General features: G+C 39.8%; 1 protein-coding gene across 3 annotated transcripts in view; it reads left to right on the forward strand.

Annotated features, from left to right (window-relative positions):
- cltcl1 (clathrin, heavy chain-like 1) overlaps positions 1 to 17,573 on the forward strand; it is a 30,747-nt gene extending 13,174 nt beyond the window's left edge. Inside the window, exons 9-32 of one of the 3 annotated variants that reach the window (XM_063488723.1) lie at positions 25 to 177; positions 269 to 391; positions 894 to 1,031; positions 1,133 to 1,297; positions 1,455 to 1,635; positions 1,733 to 1,896; positions 1,983 to 2,108; positions 2,218 to 2,360; positions 3,149 to 3,383; positions 3,467 to 3,589; positions 3,694 to 3,839; positions 3,924 to 4,107; positions 4,679 to 4,871; positions 4,959 to 5,116; positions 5,250 to 5,414; positions 9,476 to 9,751; positions 10,457 to 10,606; positions 10,699 to 10,830; positions 10,950 to 11,060; positions 11,572 to 11,742; positions 11,974 to 12,195; positions 12,834 to 12,860; positions 15,431 to 15,506; positions 15,908 to 17,573. In XM_063488723.1, coding sequence (XP_063344793.1) covers positions 25 to 177; positions 269 to 391; positions 894 to 1,031; positions 1,133 to 1,297; positions 1,455 to 1,635; positions 1,733 to 1,896; positions 1,983 to 2,108; positions 2,218 to 2,360; positions 3,149 to 3,383; positions 3,467 to 3,589; positions 3,694 to 3,839; positions 3,924 to 4,107; positions 4,679 to 4,871; positions 4,959 to 5,116; positions 5,250 to 5,414; positions 9,476 to 9,751; positions 10,457 to 10,606; positions 10,699 to 10,830; positions 10,950 to 11,060; positions 11,572 to 11,742; positions 11,974 to 12,195; positions 12,834 to 12,860; positions 15,431 to 15,506; positions 15,908 to 16,035 — 3,690 coding nt within the window. In that variant the 3' untranslated portion in view covers positions 16,036 to 17,573. The remainder of the gene's footprint in view (positions 1 to 24; positions 178 to 268; positions 392 to 893; positions 1,032 to 1,132; positions 1,298 to 1,454; positions 1,636 to 1,732; positions 1,897 to 1,982; positions 2,109 to 2,217; positions 2,361 to 3,148; positions 3,384 to 3,466; positions 3,590 to 3,693; positions 3,840 to 3,923; positions 4,108 to 4,678; positions 4,872 to 4,958; positions 5,117 to 5,249; positions 5,415 to 9,475; positions 9,752 to 10,456; positions 10,607 to 10,698; positions 10,831 to 10,949; positions 11,061 to 11,571; positions 11,743 to 11,973; positions 12,196 to 12,833; positions 12,861 to 15,430; positions 15,507 to 15,907) is intronic. The other 2 variants (XM_063488724.1, XM_063488725.1) reach the window with 2 other exon arrangements.
- The last annotated feature ends 762 nt before the right edge of the window (positions 17,574 to 18,335 follow it).

Below are 18,335 nucleotides of genomic sequence, written 5' to 3' on the forward strand. Positions count from 1 at the left end.
AGCTTTCCTGCTCTTGTGTTGTAGCTGGAGTGCTCAGAGGAGCTGGGAGACCTGGTGAAGGCCTCTGACCCCACTCTCGCTCTTAGTGTGTACCTCAGAGCAAATGTCCCCAACAAGGTCATTCAGTGCTTTGCAGAGACTGGCCAATTCCAGAAGATAGTGTTGTATGCTAAAAAGGTAATCAGAAGGCTTATTGTGTTTCCATTTAAATTTTGAGCATTGCACAAATAGCAGGCATGCGCATTTTTATCCTTCTGCGTTCGCGTAGGTGGGATATACCCCAGACTGGGTGTTTCTGCTGCGGAATGTGATGCGTGTGAATCCAGACCAGGGTCTGCAGTTTGCTCAGATGCTGGTCCAGGATGAGGAACCGCTGGCCAACATCAACCAGGTAAACACGCACAAACGTGAACGCCTCTCTCACTGGAGACATCCTGCTCGTGTGCTCCCTTTTAAATACATGCGCCTGTTTACCCTTATACATGCACGCAAACGCACAAAGTGCCCAGTGTGGGAGCCTACATATGTGTTATTCCAGATGTGGCAGCAATGCCAGGAATTCACTGAATCAGTCACCCTCTCCTCCCTTTAAAGCCACATCATCACTCCGCTCTGTCCTAATCTCGAACAGGGAAGATGATGACTTTATGAAAAGTGATGGTGTTAAGGCGACCTTTGCTTTTCGGATGTGAACTTTTCATGTTTAAGGACATCTGCAAAACAGAAACATCTGGCTACCGGGCCTGTGGTGTTTAATAGTGTGCAACTGAAGCCTTTGCATGCTAACTCAAATCATTGTTCACAGATGGTCTGGAAAAAAGAAAAGAAAAAAAAGAGAACTTTCTCTAGCTATTTGTGTTTTGACTGCTCTTTTCTCTCATGCTCTTTGGTAGATTGTTGATGTGTTTATGGAGGGTAGTCTGATCCAGCAGTGCACCTCCTTCCTATTGGATGCTTTAAAGAACAACCGCCCAGCCGAAGGTCACTTACAGACACGTCTGCTTGAGATGAACCTAATACACGCCCCCCAGGTGAATGTTAATGTTCAGACTCCTGCTTACAAAGAGCAACCTTTTCTTTAATAATGTTAAATACAATGTGTTTGCTCATGTGTGCTTATGCGCTGTTTTAGGTAGCAGATGCAATCCTTGGGAACCAGATGTTCACGCACTATGACCGTGCCCATGTTGCTCAGCTGTGTGAGAAGGCAGGACTGCTACAGAGAGCTCTTGAACACTACACTGACCTGTACGACATCAAACGAGCCGTGGTTCACACACATCTGCTCAACCCCGAGGTATGGCTGTAGAAGGGCAATGATGCTTGTATACTGCTCTCTTGGGAGCGGCTTCATTTTACTCTTTAATGTGTGAAAATGCTTCCTGAAATGACTCCTTTTTCCTCCGTGCTCAACATGTTGCTTCACTTTCTCCTCATTTTTTTTTTCTTTTTAGTGGCTGGTGAACTTTTTTGGCTCCTTGTCAGTTGAAGACTCTTTAGAGTGTTTAAGGGCCATGCTGTCGGCTAATATCAGGCAGAACCTGCAGCTGTGTGTCCAGGTAGCATCTAAATATCACGAACAGCTGGGAACTCAAGCGTTAGTGGAGCTTTTTGAATCCTTCAAGAGTTATGAAGGTAGGTGGAGTGGTTTTTCCTCGTTTTCTGCAGGTTTTAATTCACACTAGATTAACTTAACCACCGTGTTGTTTCTCCCCTCTCATATCTCTACAAGGCTTGTTTTACTTCCTTGGGTCGATTGTGAATTTCAGCCAAGAGCCTGATGTTCACTTTAAATACATCCAGGCTGCCTGTAAGACCGGCCAGATCAAAGAAGTGGAGAGAATCTGTAGAGAAAGCAACTGTTACGACCCAGACAGGGTTAAAAACTTCCTCAAGGTATAAAGATCCCCTAGCATATTTTTCTGATATTAGCATCTCCTAGAGTTAATTCATAATAAACCCCATGTTTCTTCTGCTTCTAGGAAGCAAAGCTAACGGACCAGCTTCCTCTTATCATTGTTTGTGATCGCTTTGACTTTGTCCACGACCTGGTTCTCTACCTTTACCGCAACAGTCTGCAGAAATACATCGAAATCTATGTACAGAAGGTAAGATCCACAGTTCGGGTGACTTTATACACAATCTGATTATTATCTAGTTATCGTTATTGAGCTGCATGATGCTTCTCTATTTTGAATCCTACCCATTTGCTTTCAGGTCAACCCCAGTCGTTTACCAGTGGTGATTGGTGGTTTATTGGATGTGGATTGTTCTGAGGATGTTATTAAGAACCTGATTATGGTGGTCAGAGGGCAGTTTTCCACTGATGAGCTGGTGGACGAGGTAGAGAAAAGGAACAGGTAAGACTAAAGGGTAAAACGATTTCCTGTCATCTCTTATAGCAGCTTTTGAAATGCCTTGGCCTGTAATGTGCAAGTATCATGCTGGTACATAAAAGCTGTTAAATCTAACTTCTGTAGGAATGAGTTTAAATGATAGATCAGATTGCAAGACATGTTTGCGGTTTGCCTGAACCACTCAGTTATGTGTTTTCCCCTCAAGTCATTGAAGGAAAAGAACAAATACTAACTTGAAAATTGTTTCTTTTCCAATAAACCTTGAGGCGATCAATAGTAAAGAATCATGATCTCTTTAGCTGATGCCTATAAATCGTTAAGCATTCACAAACAGGAGTGGAATACATGAATGTAAATATACAGACATCTTTGTGTTTGCTCAGTGCATGCTTGTTAGTTTAATGCATACATGAAGTTGTAATTAATATTTAAATTTTAACACCAAAGGTGATTTCTAGTGTGGATTCTCTGAGGTTGTCATTATGTTTCATCGATACCTCAGTGTCAACCATCAGAATAATTTTGTCTCATATAATGAAGCTATTTAGTCTGTATCAACAAAGGTGAAAGTGAGAAACCCTAAAACATGAATCAATTGGCCTGCTGAGTGGACAATGCTGCCATCTAGTCTTCTGGCTGTGCATTACATCACAGGAAAAAGCTACATTGTAGCATCATCTTAGAAATATAATGTGTGCTTTTACCAGTCCTTGCCATGAAATGAATTTTAAAAGCTTCTCCTAGGTATTATGTAATGAAGCTTTAGATTAACGTAACGTTTCTGTTATCAGGTTGAAACTTCTGTTGCCATGGCTGGAGTCTCGTATCCATGAAGGATGTGAGGAGCCAGCTACCCATAACGCCCTGGCCAAGATCTACATTGACAGCAACAACACACCCGAGCGCTTCCTGAAGGAGAACCCGTTCTATGACAGCGCCGTGGTTGGACGCTACTGTGAGAAGAGAGACCCACACCTGGCCTGTGTGGCTTATGAGAGAGGGCAGTGTGATCTGGAGCTCATCAAAGTATGTAGATCACATTGTATGGCTTTAGTGTCATAGTTTAAATAATTATAATGAATGCATTTTAAACTATTTGTTCATGTCAGGTGTGCAATGAGAATTCATTATTTAAGAGTGAGGCTCGATATCTGGTACGGCGGAAAGATCCAGAGCTTTGGGCGACTGTGTTAGAAGAAAACAATCCTTTTAGAAGACAGCTCATCGACCAGGCAAGGGATCCTCCACCTCTTCTTTTAAAGTAAAGCACGCAAACATGAATTGTATTATTTTTTTTTTTTCTTTCAACATCTATTTTTGATTTTCCTCCTCTCAGGTGGTGCAGACAGCTCTGTCAGAAACCCAAGACCCAGAGGAGGTGTCAGTCACAGTGAAAGCCTTCATGACTGCAGACCTGCCCAATGAGCTGATTGAACTTCTGGAGAAAATCGTACTTGATAATTCAGTCTTCAGTGAACACAGGTACTTCAGGCTCACAGCTTATTCATGGTGATCATTAACATGCAACCATTTTTCTAACTTTTTTTTTTTTTTTTTTTTTTGCAGAAACCTGCAGAACTTGCTAATTTTGACAGCCATCAAGGCAGATCGCACTCGTGTGATGGAGTACATTAACAGGCTAGACAACTACGATGCTCCGGATATTGCAAACATCGCTATCAGCAACGAGCTCTTTGAAGAGGCGTTTGCTATTTTCAAGAAGTTTGATGTGAACACCTCAGCCATACAGGTAAAAACAAACATAATCCTGCTAAAGCTGCACTGATGCTGGAGGTCGAAGTTACAGCAAGCTAAAGTTACTAATCCCAGAACCTTTTCTCTGTAAAAATGTACATTAAGATGTGCATTTATTTCACTTAATTAAGTAAAAATTTCCATTTCTTTTTGTAAAAGAATTTGTTGCGACATTTTTAGTCGGGGATATTTATATTTCATGTGTCAGGGTATACCTCATCTCCTGAGAACTGGCATAATCCCCCAGGCTCTCCTACCAAAGTTAGAAAAACATTTAAGAAAATCAATGGATTAATGAATGAATTGATATTTAACTTTCCTAAATCCGGGCCATTAAAAGTACTTGTGGGTAAGCCTGTTAACTAAACTAACAAAGTCATTTGCCAATGATAGCAGGTTTCATCAGTTTCTCTTAATCACTGTGAATTTAGCACTTCTACTTAATAGTGAAAACGAACGAGCCTTAAAAATGCTAGTCCTATTGTTTTCTATTATTTTATCTGATGTTGGCTCGCAGAATATAGCCATCTCTTATTTTTTTTTTTTTTAATTTTGTATCCCTCTAGGTACTGATAGAGCACATAGGGAACTTAGACCGTGCCTATGAGTTTGCGGAGCGCTGTAATGAGCCTGCAGTGTGGAGTCAGTTAGCAAGAGCCCAGCTGCACAGAGACCTGGTCAAGGAAGCCATTGATTCATACATTAAAGCCGTTGACCCGTCAGCGTACATGGAGGTGGTCAACGCAGCCAGCAAGAACAGTACGTTTTTGATTTACAGGTAAAACATGCTAATGGTGTTTATCAGTCTTGGGTCTGAGCTGATCTGTAGTGTGTTGCTGTTTCTAGATAACTGGGAGGATTTGGTGAAGTTTCTACAGATGGCTCGGAAGAAAGCCAGAGAGTCTTACGTGGAGACGGAGCTGATCTTTGCTTTAGCTAAAACTAACCGTCTGGCTGAGCTGGAAGAATTTGTCAGCGGGCCCAACAATGCTCACATACAGCAGGTAAAAAAAACAACAACAAAAGTTCCAGATGTAGTGTTAAAGGGTTGTGTAGCTGTTGCAGAATGTGCTTTTTGCTCTTTGCCAGAAAATGATTGCTAACTGTATATTCATCATCTGATCCTTACCTCTCCAGGTGGGCGATAGATGTTATGAGGAGGGTATGTACGAAGCAGCCAAACTTTTGTATAACAATGTGTCCAACTTTGCTCGACTTGCATCCACATTAGTCCACCTGGGAGAGTACCAGGCAGCCGTGGACAGCGCCAGGAAAGCCAACAGCACACGGACATGGAAGGAGGTAACTGGCGTGAAAACACCTCTGCGCACCAAGAATTTGACTATGAAATAGTCTGACTCTTAATCTAGTATCATATTGTAGGGTAAATTACCACCTTTAACTGGGCTTAAACTTAATTTAAATTTTGTGCACACACTATTAAAACAGATTGCACATTACGGTGGCAGTCTGCTGCTATGTAGGAGTTAATATAGTAGGTGTGTTTAACTTTTAAGTGCCATTCACGTCAGGATCTACGTCATAATTATTTCTGGAGTGTCTGATTCATCTGATTTGTCTCTCAGCAAAATAATAATGTATGGATTCGTGAGCAGCCATGGATTGCACATGGCTGCTATAGTCTGTTGTTTATGCTCATTAATTAATTATTTATTCTATTTAATAAGGAACGCGCAGTATAATGGATATCAGTGCCAGATTTGATGAAAATGGCTAATTTGCATCTGTACCCCAAACCAGGGAATCAAAAAAAGAGAAACATTGACACCTGATTATTGCATATTTCTATATAGCAATTTTATTCATATAGAACATTTCATTACATGCAAACTCAGTATGCTCAACAAAGAAGACAAGAACATGTCTAAGTTTACAGTGTCTCAAGGCAGTGCATGTGTAGAAAACACACATTTAAAAAAGAAAAAGGACAAAATGCAGAGAGACAAACCCCCAAAAAAGAGATTAAAATTACTGCCTTGGTTTGTTCCTTGTCTGAGGTGCATCACAGCTTGTCCAAACGTGTTGCACCCCTTTGGATTTTCTAGTGCAATTACAGGTCTCCGCTTTGTCTGATTAATTTAAAAGACATGGGGCTAAAGACACGAAACAATGCCATAATTCTATACTGAGCATAACTGAATCGATATAGTGCCGAATTACAAGAATAGTCATTTCAAGGCGCTTTATTTTTATGACATTACAGACAGAAGCCCCAATGATCAAACGGTTCCTTATAAGCAAGAGAGACAGATGGTAAACAAAAACAGGACAAAACAAAATGTCAGTGACATGCAATAGTGGATATACAGGGAGTGCAAAATTATTAGGCAAGTTGTATTTTTGAGGAACAATTTTATTATTGAACAACAACCATGTTCTCAATGAACCCAAAAAACTGATTAATATCAAAGCTGAATGTTTTTGGAAGTAGTTTTTAGTTTGTTTTTAGTTTTAGCTATTTTAGGGGGATATCTGTGTGTGCAGGTGACTATTACTGTGCATAATTACTAGGCAACTTAACAAAAAACAAATATATACCCATTTCAATTATTTATTTTTACCAGTGAAACCAATATAACATCTCCACATTCACAAATATACATTTCTGACATTCAAAAACAAAACAAAAACAAATCAGCGACCAATATAGCCACCTTTCTTTGCAAGGACACTCAAAAGCCTGCCATCCATGGATTCTGTCAGTGTTTTGATCTGTTCACCATCAACATTGCGTGCAGCAGCAACCACAGCCTCCCAGACACTGTTCAGAGAGGTGTACTGTTTTCCCTCCTTGTAAATCTCACATTTGATGATGGACCACAGGTTCTCAATGGGGTTCAGATCAGGTGAACAAGGAGGCCATGTCATTAGTTTTTCTTCTTTTATACCCTTTCTTGCCAGCCATGCTGTGGAGTACTTGGACGCGTGTGATGGAGCATTGTCCTGCATGAAAATCATGTTTTTCTTGAAGGATGCAGACTTCTTCCTGTACCACTGCTTGAAGAAGGTGTCTTCCAGAAACTGGCAGTAGGACTGGGAGTTGAGCTTGACTCCATCCTCAACCCGAAAAGGCCCCACAAGCTCATCTTTGATGATACCAGCCCAAACCAGTACTCCACCTTGCTGGCGTCTGAGTCGGACTGGAGCTCTCTACCAATCCAGCCACGGGCCCATCCATCTGGCCCATCAAGACTCACTCTCATTTCATCAGTCCATAAAATCAGTCTTGAGATATTTCTTGGCCCAGTCTTGACGTTTCAGCTTGTGTGTCTTGTTCAGTGGTGGTCGTCTTTCAGCCTTTCTTACCTTGGCCATGTCTCTGAGTATTGCACACCTTGTGCTTTTGGGTACTCCAGTGATGTTGGAGCTCTGAAATATGGCCAAACTGGTGGCAAGTGGCATCTTGGCAGCTGCACGCTTGACTTTTCTCAGTTCATGGGCAGTTATTTTGCGCCTTGGTTTTTCCACACGCTTCTTGCGACCCTGTTGACTATTTTGAATGAAACGCTTGATTGTTCGATGATCACGCTTCAGAAGCTTTGCAATTTTAAGACTGCTGCATCCCTCTGCAAGATATCTCACTATTTTTGACTTTTCTGAGCCTGTCAAGTCCTTCTTTTGACCCATTTTGCCAAAGGAAAGGAAGTTGCCTAATAATTATGCACACCTGATATAGGGTGTTGATGTCATTAGACCACACCCCTTCTCATTACAGAGATGCATATCACCTAATATGCTTAATTGGTAGTAGGCTTTCGAGCCTATACAGCTTGGAGTAAGACAACATGCATGAAGAGGATGATGTGGACAAAATACTCATTTGCCTAATAATTCTGCACTCCCTGTAAATATAAATAGTGCTTATAAATGCATGGGGAAAAAAACAGAAAGGAGAGTGAGGGAGAGAAACGCACTATGGCTACCCAGCAGTCTGAGCCTAGGCATCATAAACAAGATTTATAAAACTACTTAAGGGGCTGATTTAACAGCTTTATGACTTTTTATTTTATTATTAGTTTTGTTTTATTTCTGTGCATATAAGATTGAAATTGAGTGATTTTCTTGCTGCAGTTTTTATGTTATTATTACAGCTTTTAATTCAGGTCACCTCAGTGTAGAGCTGGGCGATAGAACGATAACGATATGTATTGTGAAATAACTTTTTCTCCATAGAAAAATTTAACTATTGCGATAGACCTCATCTCTCTTGTCCTCTTAGAAAGAAAAAAAAAAAAAAAAAAAAAAGAACAGCCAATCCAAATTAAGTAGCGCAGAGCCGAACCAATCACAGCCGCAGCGTCACATCACGTGACTTGTTACGTACAGCACAAGTGCCAAGGCGCACATGTGTAGTTGTTTGGGAAGCAGCCTGCCGGGCTGCCCAGGTAATGGAGGAAATGAGTGTGCCGACTAGAGAAAAATCAACCGAGAGCGTGAGCGAAGGTTACCGAAGAAAAAACAGATGATGGTTCCAATGCCGGAGAGAGTGTCGAACGGAAGGGCCATAGAAGTTCCGTAGTGTGAAGGTATTTCGGTTATTTCAAGTCTGACAAAAAACAGAGTAGCGCACTGTAAATTGTGCCGAAAACAAGTCTGGAAATACAATAAACCGGTGCATGCTCAATCTCTGACTGAAAGCGCTAATTCGTCATTCGGCTTTTGTCAGACTAAAGTCACTGTTAAAACTGTTTCAAAAGCTAAGCTATACAACAAGGAGAGATTGACAATTTCCTTTTAGTTCTCAGTTTATTTGATATTGACAAAAGTTAGTAAATTTTGTCTGTTCTTCTGTAAAACAAACTAAGATTTATTTTTAGAATTAATATTTTGTTTCTAAGTGGAATTTTCAATTTAGTAGTCTGTTTTGTTTGTTCTATTTTGAAACTTAAACGCTTTAGCGGCTGCCTTTTGTGTAGTTTGCAATATTTGCCTTTATTTATCTGAAACTGAAGTCTCATGTTCCTTAAGTACATCTACCCTGTTGAACTTATTATGGGAAATAAATATTTAAATCAAAACAAGCTGCAGATTATTTCACATTTTACTTGTGAGCAATGGGACATTTAAATCTTACAAATATAGTTATTTGGCTTGTATCGTGATATATATCGTTATCGCCTGAAATGGAAAAAAACATATCGTGGTATGAAAAAATCTTATATCGCCCAGCTCTACCTCAGTGTTTCTAATATAGTCACTTCATGTAAAAAATGACAGATTCTTGATGATTAGAGAATTACACGAAAAGGTAGCAAAACAAAGGATATGATGATATGAATGATAGAAGTGGTCCTCTGTTTATCGTTGGCTATCTCCAATTTCATGCATTAATTTCTTTTCAGGTATGTTTTGCATGCGTGGACGGCGAGGAGTTTCGTCTGGCACAAATCTGCGGCCTTCACATTGTGATCCATGCTGACGAGCTGGAGGAGCTTATCAGCTACTACCAGGACCGCGGGTACTTTGAGGAACTCATTGCTCTGCTTGAGGCTGCTTTGGGTCTGGAGCGGGCCCATATGGGTATGTTCACCGAGCTCGCCATCCTCTACTCAAAGTTCAAACCTCAGAAGATGAGGGAGCACCTGGAGCTCTTCTGGTCCAGAGTCAACATCCCAAAGGTAGAGTTTTTCTGTTACTATGTGTGCGCATTTGCCCGTTTCAAAACTGTTCTTTGTTTTGTCAGATCAAAGAGGTTGCTTGTGTGCCATGAAATCTTTTGATTCATTACTCAGTGAACATTTCTGCTTCTCATCAGCGCCATGAAAAGGGAAGCAGACAGAAAATTAATTGACTTGTTTTTCTGTCTTTTACAGCTAGTTCTTTACTGACACATTTCTGGTGACTTGCAGCAATTAAACTTTCATTTACCAGCTTTATGCAACTGTTTGTCATCTTGCCCTCAAATAACCTTTTAAAAACTTTAAATATCTGTTGTCAGGAAGGTGGAAAAAGGAGTTTTTAAAATATTTAAAAGCATGAAAATACTATTTTATTTTAATATTTTGCTCATTTCAATGCGTATTAATACGTCTATATAAATGATTAAAAAATAATTATGTTTTGATATGAATAATTTTCTTGGGTGTGTGTGTGTGTGTGTGTGTGTGTGTGTGTGTGTGTGTGTGTTTTTTTTTTTTTTTTTTTCTTTTTTCTTTTTTCTGCCTCTCAAAAAGAGTAGGTTACATTAAAAAAAAAAAAAAAAAAAAAAAATCATCTATTTGATGTCAGCCTTTCAAAGCTTCAAGACATTTTACTTCAAATATATCAAATCTATTAGCCCAGCCAAACAAATCTCTGTAATGAATGTTTTCTGTGTCTACCAGGTTCTTCGTGCTGCAGAGCAGTCTCATTTATGGGCAGAGTTGGTTTTCCTTTACGATAAATACGAAGAGTATGACAACGCTGTCATCACTATGATGACTCATCCGCCTGACGCATGGAAAGAAGGGCTTTTTAAAGATATTATTGCAAAGGTAAACACGGCTATTTTTAAATGTTTATTATTTTCACAAACTGCTTACGTGATCATTTGATCATTTATTGTGATTTTTCTTTTATCCTTTAGGTTGCCAACGTGGAGCTCTACTACAAGGCTCTTTCCTTCTATCTGGATTACAAACCCCTCCTACTGAATGATCTGCTGACCATTTTGTCTCCTCGGTTGGACCACAGCCGGGCTGTCATCTTTTTTAGCAAGGTAACAACCAGCATGGCCAGCCTCACTTTTTAAAACATATATTAAATAAAATGTGTTTTTCTAAATAAACTGGACCCATTGCTGATATGGTGTGAAATGGGTTGCTTTTTCTCTCTTAGATGAACCAGCTGAAGTTGGTCAAGCCTTACTTGAGGTCTGTGCAGAATCACAATAACAAGTCTGTCAATGAAGCTCTTAACAACCTGCTGACAGAGGAGGAAGACTACCAGGTTTGCCAGCCCGCTCTGTGACTTATATTGATCACAACACATGATGTAAAACACAAAGAGCTCAAATATGTGACCTATTTGTTGCCATTTTTTTGTCGCTTGTGTATTATTTACTGTGTTTTAAGCATTATGGACAATTTTTTTTAGACATTCAAACAAGTATGGCAATCAAATGCTACAAAGCTAAAAAAAAAGAAAGAATAATATCTGTGTAAAGAAAGTCATAAAGACACAATATATGGCCTGGCTGTAAATCGCAGGTAATTTTCTAGCCCCTCTTGTAGCCACTGATATTAGTGGATCCAATTTTAGACCTAGCAATTTTGTTTTGCTGTGATGACGCCTGCTTTTTCACACCAGCACCAGTCTCTTTATGTTGAAATCCACAGAGCCAGTTATGGATTGAAGATAGACACCATACTGGTGTAAATGGGTACAGGAAGCAGTGCCCAGGACGCTGTTCCTTCTGGATCTCAAATGCAATGCATTTCTATCCGTGTATCATCCACAGGGATTGAGAGCCTCCATTGATGCTTATGACAACTTTGACACCATCGGGTTGGCTCAGAGGTTAGAAAAGCATGAACTGATTGAGTTCAGGCGTATTGCTGCTTATCTGTATAAGGGCAACAACCGCTGGAGACAGAGCGTGGAGCTTTGCAAGAAGGACAAGCTATACAAGGTAATGGAAAAACAAAAAATAGAAAAGCTCTTAAAAATACAGGAGACTTTTAAAAGGTTCAATTTCCTCAATGTACCTATAGATGGCAGTGTTTGTTTACTTCACATGCAAATAGCGTCTGTTCACAGGAATGATTCTTTTGGCTAATTTCTCACACTTGAAGATAAAGGATTTTATCTTTCACTCGGTCAGCCATTTGAATGAGATACTTTACATTTTTGTCTCTTCTAGGATGCCATGCAGTATGCAGCGGAGTCTAAGGATGCTGAACTGGCAGAGACTTTACTCCAGTGGTTCCTAGAGGAGGGCAGGAAGGAGTGCTTTGCTGCCTGCTTGTTTGCCTCCTATGATCTCCTGCACCCTGACGTGGTGCTGGAGCTGGCCTGGAGGCACAACATAATGGACTTTGCCATGCCGTACTTTATCCAGGTCATGAGAGAGTACCTCACAAAGGTTGGTGCTGACAATCAGGAGTTTGTTTGATGTCAGCTTTACCACTAAAATAGATTTCACTATTGTGTAATTTTAAGAAGAATATGTGGTGTTGGTGATGTAAACTAATATGTCTGGGATTTCTGAGAAACAGGTCAAAGATATATGGTGAGACAAGAAGGCAGAGACTAAGGCCTTGTTAAGTAATAATATTTAAAGGAACAGTTCAGCCCAATTTTTTCCCTCTGGCTTGCAGTGCTGTTTGTCCATCTATATTAGCCGGTGTAGTTTCCTCAGCAGAAGATAATTTCCTATATGAAAGTGCTCACAACAAGATTTGTGCAATTATTTTGTGCAACTAGGTCAATACTTGTTGGTGTTAATGTTGAGTTTGTCGCATGAAATTTTTTTGGCACTTTAAGAACCACAAGACACTAAAAGTGTCATTTAGTTCTGTTACATTCAAGCCTTCAAGCGACAATGTCACCACAGCTTGTATTTCCAAAACCATGCAAATTCCATCAAAACAATCTAGATGGATTTTTAAAAAAATCACTACAAGCCAGAGTGAAACATGTAAATCTTCATAATGACCTTTAAGTATATTTACCAGTGTTACCTGCAGATATGTGAGGTCATGTCTTTGGATTCTTTTCCAGGTTGATGAGTTTGCAGCGAAGGTGACGGTCTCTGGCCCTTTTTATTTAAAAAAATTCTCTTCTGTGTTCTGTCTGTCTGTTTTTCCTGTAACTTATCTCATAGGTTTCCGATGTAGGAACCTAGCATGGACTGTAGATTGAGTTTGGCCTAACTAGGTCTGGTTCTGGAGAACTGTAGTAGTGTGCAGGCTTTTGTTCCACTTGTGCCAGTACATGTTCAGATTAAGCAGGTTTTCCTCAAGTGAGCCCTAATCTTAGTTATTTATTTCTCTCTCTTTTTAGCCATTTGAGACAAGTTCATGAGAAATAAAAATAAATAGACACATAACTACTTTTCGGTGAAAACATTAAAAAAACATCTGGCTAAATGTGGCAGTAGTATATGAGTTAGTGTAATCAGAAGCTAAAATAAATAGCCTCCCACCACCAGACCAGGTGAAATGAACATTTTTATGATTACATTTTTAACCTCCTCTTATTCCAAAGTGTATTTTAGAGCCTAAATAATAATGACTTAGTGACATTGACGCAAATCTGATGCAACAGAGATGAAACATAACAATTTTTAATGGATAATGTTTACTGGTTAAAGTTAAGAGTGACTGTATTATAATTAAGTATATAGTCTGCATCTTAATTTTGGGTAAATATACAGCAGTAAAGAGACGTTTGGTAGATTATAAAGTGTGTTCTAGCTGTCAAGTGCAAGAAGGTAAATGTAGTCTAAAGAAAAAACTCTGGAGCCAAGGCCTGTGCACTATTTTTTTTTTTCTTCTTCAGCACCAGGATTAGCCTGTCCTGGCCTAACAGATACCTCTTACCTCTAACTTCTCTCTCTTGGGGCTGCATCTTGTGTCAAGTGGCATTTTTAAAGCCTTGAAACACTGTGATCTTTCCATCTGACGGAGGCTTTTTGAAAGCCCAGAAAAGAAGACAATCACAGAGAAAAAGCTGCTTTAGCTTTAGACTTGCTCGATGCACCCCCATGTTTCTAACTAAAGGTCACTTTGTTTTAGTTTTTATTGTTGAAATTAGTGCAGGGCTGCAAACAATAACCTCAAAGGTTATGTAGTGCCCTTTCCTCAGTTTGTGAAAGTCTTTTCAGTTAGTTTTAGTTTTTCAGTTTAGGTTTGTTGTAGGTAAACCTTTGGTACTGGTCAAACAGGTTGGGATGGAATCTAACAGCCAGTTTGAGCAGCTAATCAGGTAGAGAAATCCCAACCCCGTCTCACATGAAGTAGTTCAGTACATACATGTTAAACAGGCAGCTTACCCCAGTGATACCATTGTATATGTAAATATCATGTTCTTTTCTCCACACCTTTGTCCCAACTTTTTAAGAAATGTTTATTTCTTGTAATTCTGACTCAACATGAATCTGCGCTGACCGAGCTTCAATTATAAACCTTCAGTATTCAGCCTTCTCCACAGTTAAAGCACAGTGCCTGATTACTTCTTTGCACTTAGGGATTAGGATTAGTGCTACAAACAATTCACAATTACTGTACGCCTGGCAAGGATGAGCTTGACCTGCGAGCCCTTAGCTTGATTTTTAGGCCAGCAGTGATAAACACTCAGTCAGGAGGGTCTGCTTGCAGCTGTGAATCAGGTGCACGCTGAAGTTGTGACTGCCACTTAATCTTGTAGCACTTTTAATGGCACAAAATTGGAATTTAGGAACGTACTGTTTAGCTTTTGCTCTCCTTGTGTTAAAATATTTATTTAACCTTAAACCTTACTTCAATTCTTCTTTTTAAAGGGTCAGTTTTACACAAATCACTAAAATAAAATATCAAAATGAAATAAAATCCACCTGCTGGTGTCGAGTTGTGATGCAATTTTGGATTTGTTGCTGCTCTGTTGGATTGATGTTAATCTGCTTTTCTTCCTGGTGCATAAAGCACTTAGCTTTTAGAAAATTAGCACCTTTCCAAATTTGTCATTGTTCATTGTTATCTGGAATTCATAATATGCAGACCATGTTAAGACTTTTTTTAAGGCAAATTATTTACTGCTGAATATAAAAAAAACAACAGCTTTGAATCACAGATGGTATTTGAATGAAAGATGGTATACTAAAGCTCAGAGCAGAACCTGTTGGATTGGGGTGATAGCAGGAGTGTCACAAGTCATTTGATGCTACTAGATGTGATAAAAGGTTAAATTGTTTTATTTAATGTGATTTGGGTAAACTGACCCTTAAATTTTCATTTAACATTTTTACTGCAAGCTTCATTAGAAATTCTCACCAAACCTGCATGGCATCTTCTCTCACTTTTAGCTGCACTGTGAAGTGGTGATTGTAGTTTTGTCTTTCACAGATGAAGATCATATATCTTCTTTAACTGCTTGTTTGTCAGTGTTTATTAATTTGATGTGGGATAAGCCTTACTGTATTTTTAAAGCTCAGGTATTAGAGTTTATGTTGTAATTTGCAAAGTTTTTGCCAAAAATCTATGAAATATGAAAACCAGATTGAGCCAACTTGAGCTTATATACTTTCTGCACGATACCTAGAATCCATAAACTGAGACTTTCTTTCAACAGTAAGCGTGTGAGTGATGTCTAATCCGTCCTCTCTTCTTTGTTGCCCTCAGGTGGACAAGCTGGAGGAGGCAGAAAGCCAAAGAAAAACTGAAGAGGAAGTGACAGAGCCTCAGCCGATGGTGTTCGGTAGGTTTACAGGCAGAACAGCTCACTGAGGGATGAACATTGTTGTTCCTGGATAAAGTAAATGATTTCCCCAAATGAAGCTTGGGCTATACTTTACAATGATATAATCTAGCTGATTAGTTAACCCATAATAAGTGGACAAGCTTGCGTTTTCTGTTATTATCTGAAACCAGCAGCAGCTGTTGCTGTGTAATTAGCTTTACACCGCCAAAAGAATTACAGGCTCATTGAGCAGCACATAAAGAAAACCTAAGTGGAGAAAAAAAAAAGCCCCGTAATTTTGTTTGATATAGAACAAACAACTTTAGCAGTTCAACAAAACAGTCCAGTCATGTGTACTTTCTTATAAAGACGGGGGAAAATTTAATTTTGTCTGTGTTTGTTTTTGTTTATGTGATCAGGTCAGCAGCTGATGTTGACTGCCTCTCCTTCTCCAGTGGCTCCCCAGCCAGCGTATCCTGGCTACGGCTACCCGCCCGCTGCTGCCGCAGGCTACCCCGCTCAGCCCGCTTACGGCTTCAGCATGTAGATCCCCCAACTCGTCCTTCTCCTCCACCCCTCTTCCCTACACACATCCACCCACCCTGAACCACACTGCTGCTCTGGGTTTCAACCGACTGACTGGTGGTGTACAGCCTCCTGAAATTTCGCTGGGCCTTCATTTCCCAGTGAGGCTCCACGTGAATTCACAGAAACTGCAATAGAAACTTTGTCTCTAGTTTTTCCACACCCAGTTTAGAAGGGTGGCATCAAGTCTGTCGGACCCTCCCTGTTGTATTTTCCACTCAGACATTATAACTGCATCACTGATCTACACGGCATGAAGTCACCTCTCAGCTCCTAGAGGTATTAGCATACTGAAGATAACATTAGTTGCGCCAAACCAGTCTGACCTGTTGCTGTTCCATGTAGACTTTATTAACCATAGAGCAGCTTTTTTCTTTTCTGTTTTTTTTCTTTCTTTTTAATTTTTAATTTTAGCACTGAAGAAGAGACTTTACTGCAGAGTTCAGGGGTACCTTACTCCTAAAGCACTGTCACAGCCTTACACATTCTGATGAGGCGACAAAACGGGCTCATTTGTTCATGTTTAATTTTGCAACTGTCTCATGCTCTGATTAGAAAGACGGTTACTGTGCAATAGTTTTATTTGTCCTTTCACAACAGGTACAAATTGTTTGCTGTATTATGGACTAAGAACACTTGTTTTATGAGGTTACAGTCTCTGTGTGCGTATGTGTGTGTGTGGGAGTATGCGTGTAGCCTCTAAAGCCTTTGGGGGATTCGTCACCAAAACCAAGACACACTCAATGATATCGCCACTCCCTTGCAGCTGCAAACCTTTTGCTGGGTCAGAGCGGTTGATCTCATCAGTCGACTTTTTGGAGTTTCGGTAACGGTTGTGGCAAAAAGGCTGAAAGAAAGAAAGAAAGCAGGTGAAAACAGAAAGGCGAAATGTAGACTGTGCATGTGCTGCCAAACTATAATGCTGCAACCAGGAGCACAATTTTCATGTTACACTCAAGTATATGAAGTATTACTAATGTTGAGTCAAAAAAACAGTTATGTATGATGAAACTTTCTGATCCAACTAATGAAAAAACAAACAAAAGTGTGGTGAAGCTCCATCACACGACGAGATGAAAACAGCGGAATGTTAGCTCACGTCCTGGTGCCGGCTGGTTCAAGTGTCATTATTGTACTGAAAACAGTGTATAATTTAAATATATTGAAATACCTAACTAATCAAAGTATTATGGAATATGTATTGTCTATAGTGTGTTGTTGTAGTCTTAAAAAGCATAATGATTTTTGTAAGAAAATGACAAAATGCAAAAACAGCAGATAAATAAACGGCAAAATCTTGAGGTAAGGCTGCTCAAGGTAACAAAAGATGAGTTATTGACTTTATTTCATGTCAGCGTCCCCATGTGATGAACAGAGCTCTGGCCCGTCGTGGTCCCAGCACTGGATTTGTCAAAGATAAAATGCAAATAATCTGAGCTGCACACCAGTTGCTTATTTTATCTGCACAATTCATGCATACAGAAAGAGGAATAAAGTTTACACACTGTGTGTGTTCGTGCATTGTTATTTTACATCAGGAGACACTAGGTGTGAAACATTTCAGTTGAAACAAACAAAAATTAAGAGTTAGACTACGAAAAAAAGTGGACGGATAGAATTAAAATGCATGAGTGGAAATGTGTTTGCTTCTCATCAACACAGCACGCCTGCAGAGGCGCTGGTGCGCGTAATTATTCACTGTGAATACCTTCAAAGTGTTTATTCCGAACTGCTTAAGTCACATCCAAAAAGGAGAAACTAACACAAAACATAAGCTTTAAAAAAATACCAAAATGGACGAACCTACTCTGAAAGGTAACTTACACTAAACTGATTTAAAAATGGAGGAAAACAAGAAAACCTAACTGCTCTGTACGGTTCCCCCTCCCTGTTTTGTTGTTTTGCCAAAGAGGGTATGGAGTTTCACCTTTAAACATGGTTTACATCCATTTTTTGCTACACTCTAATTTCCATCCTCCGCTGGACTCTGACATTTTGGTAGCCGAGCTGTCATTTATCTAACTGATGGTTTCTGTCTGTGCCTCCGAGCCTCTTTGTTTGGAGAGGGTGTGGTTGGACTATCTGGACCTGTAACTGGCCGGCGATGTTAAAAATGCGCACCATTTTCATAGCAGACAATGACAAAGGACTCATTTAGCCTATTTCTGTTTTCCTCGCTCAGCTGTAATCATCTGTTTGGAGGAAAACAGTGAGGAGAGGCTGTGCCCCGCCCTTTTTCGCTGTTGTGTGGGGGAAAAGTGG

This window comes from Pelmatolapia mariae, linkage group LG12 (genome assembly GCF_036321145.2).
Source record: "Pelmatolapia mariae isolate MD_Pm_ZW linkage group LG12, Pm_UMD_F_2, whole genome shotgun sequence".
Lineage (NCBI taxonomy): Eukaryota > Metazoa > Chordata > Actinopteri > Cichliformes > Cichlidae > Pelmatolapia > Pelmatolapia mariae.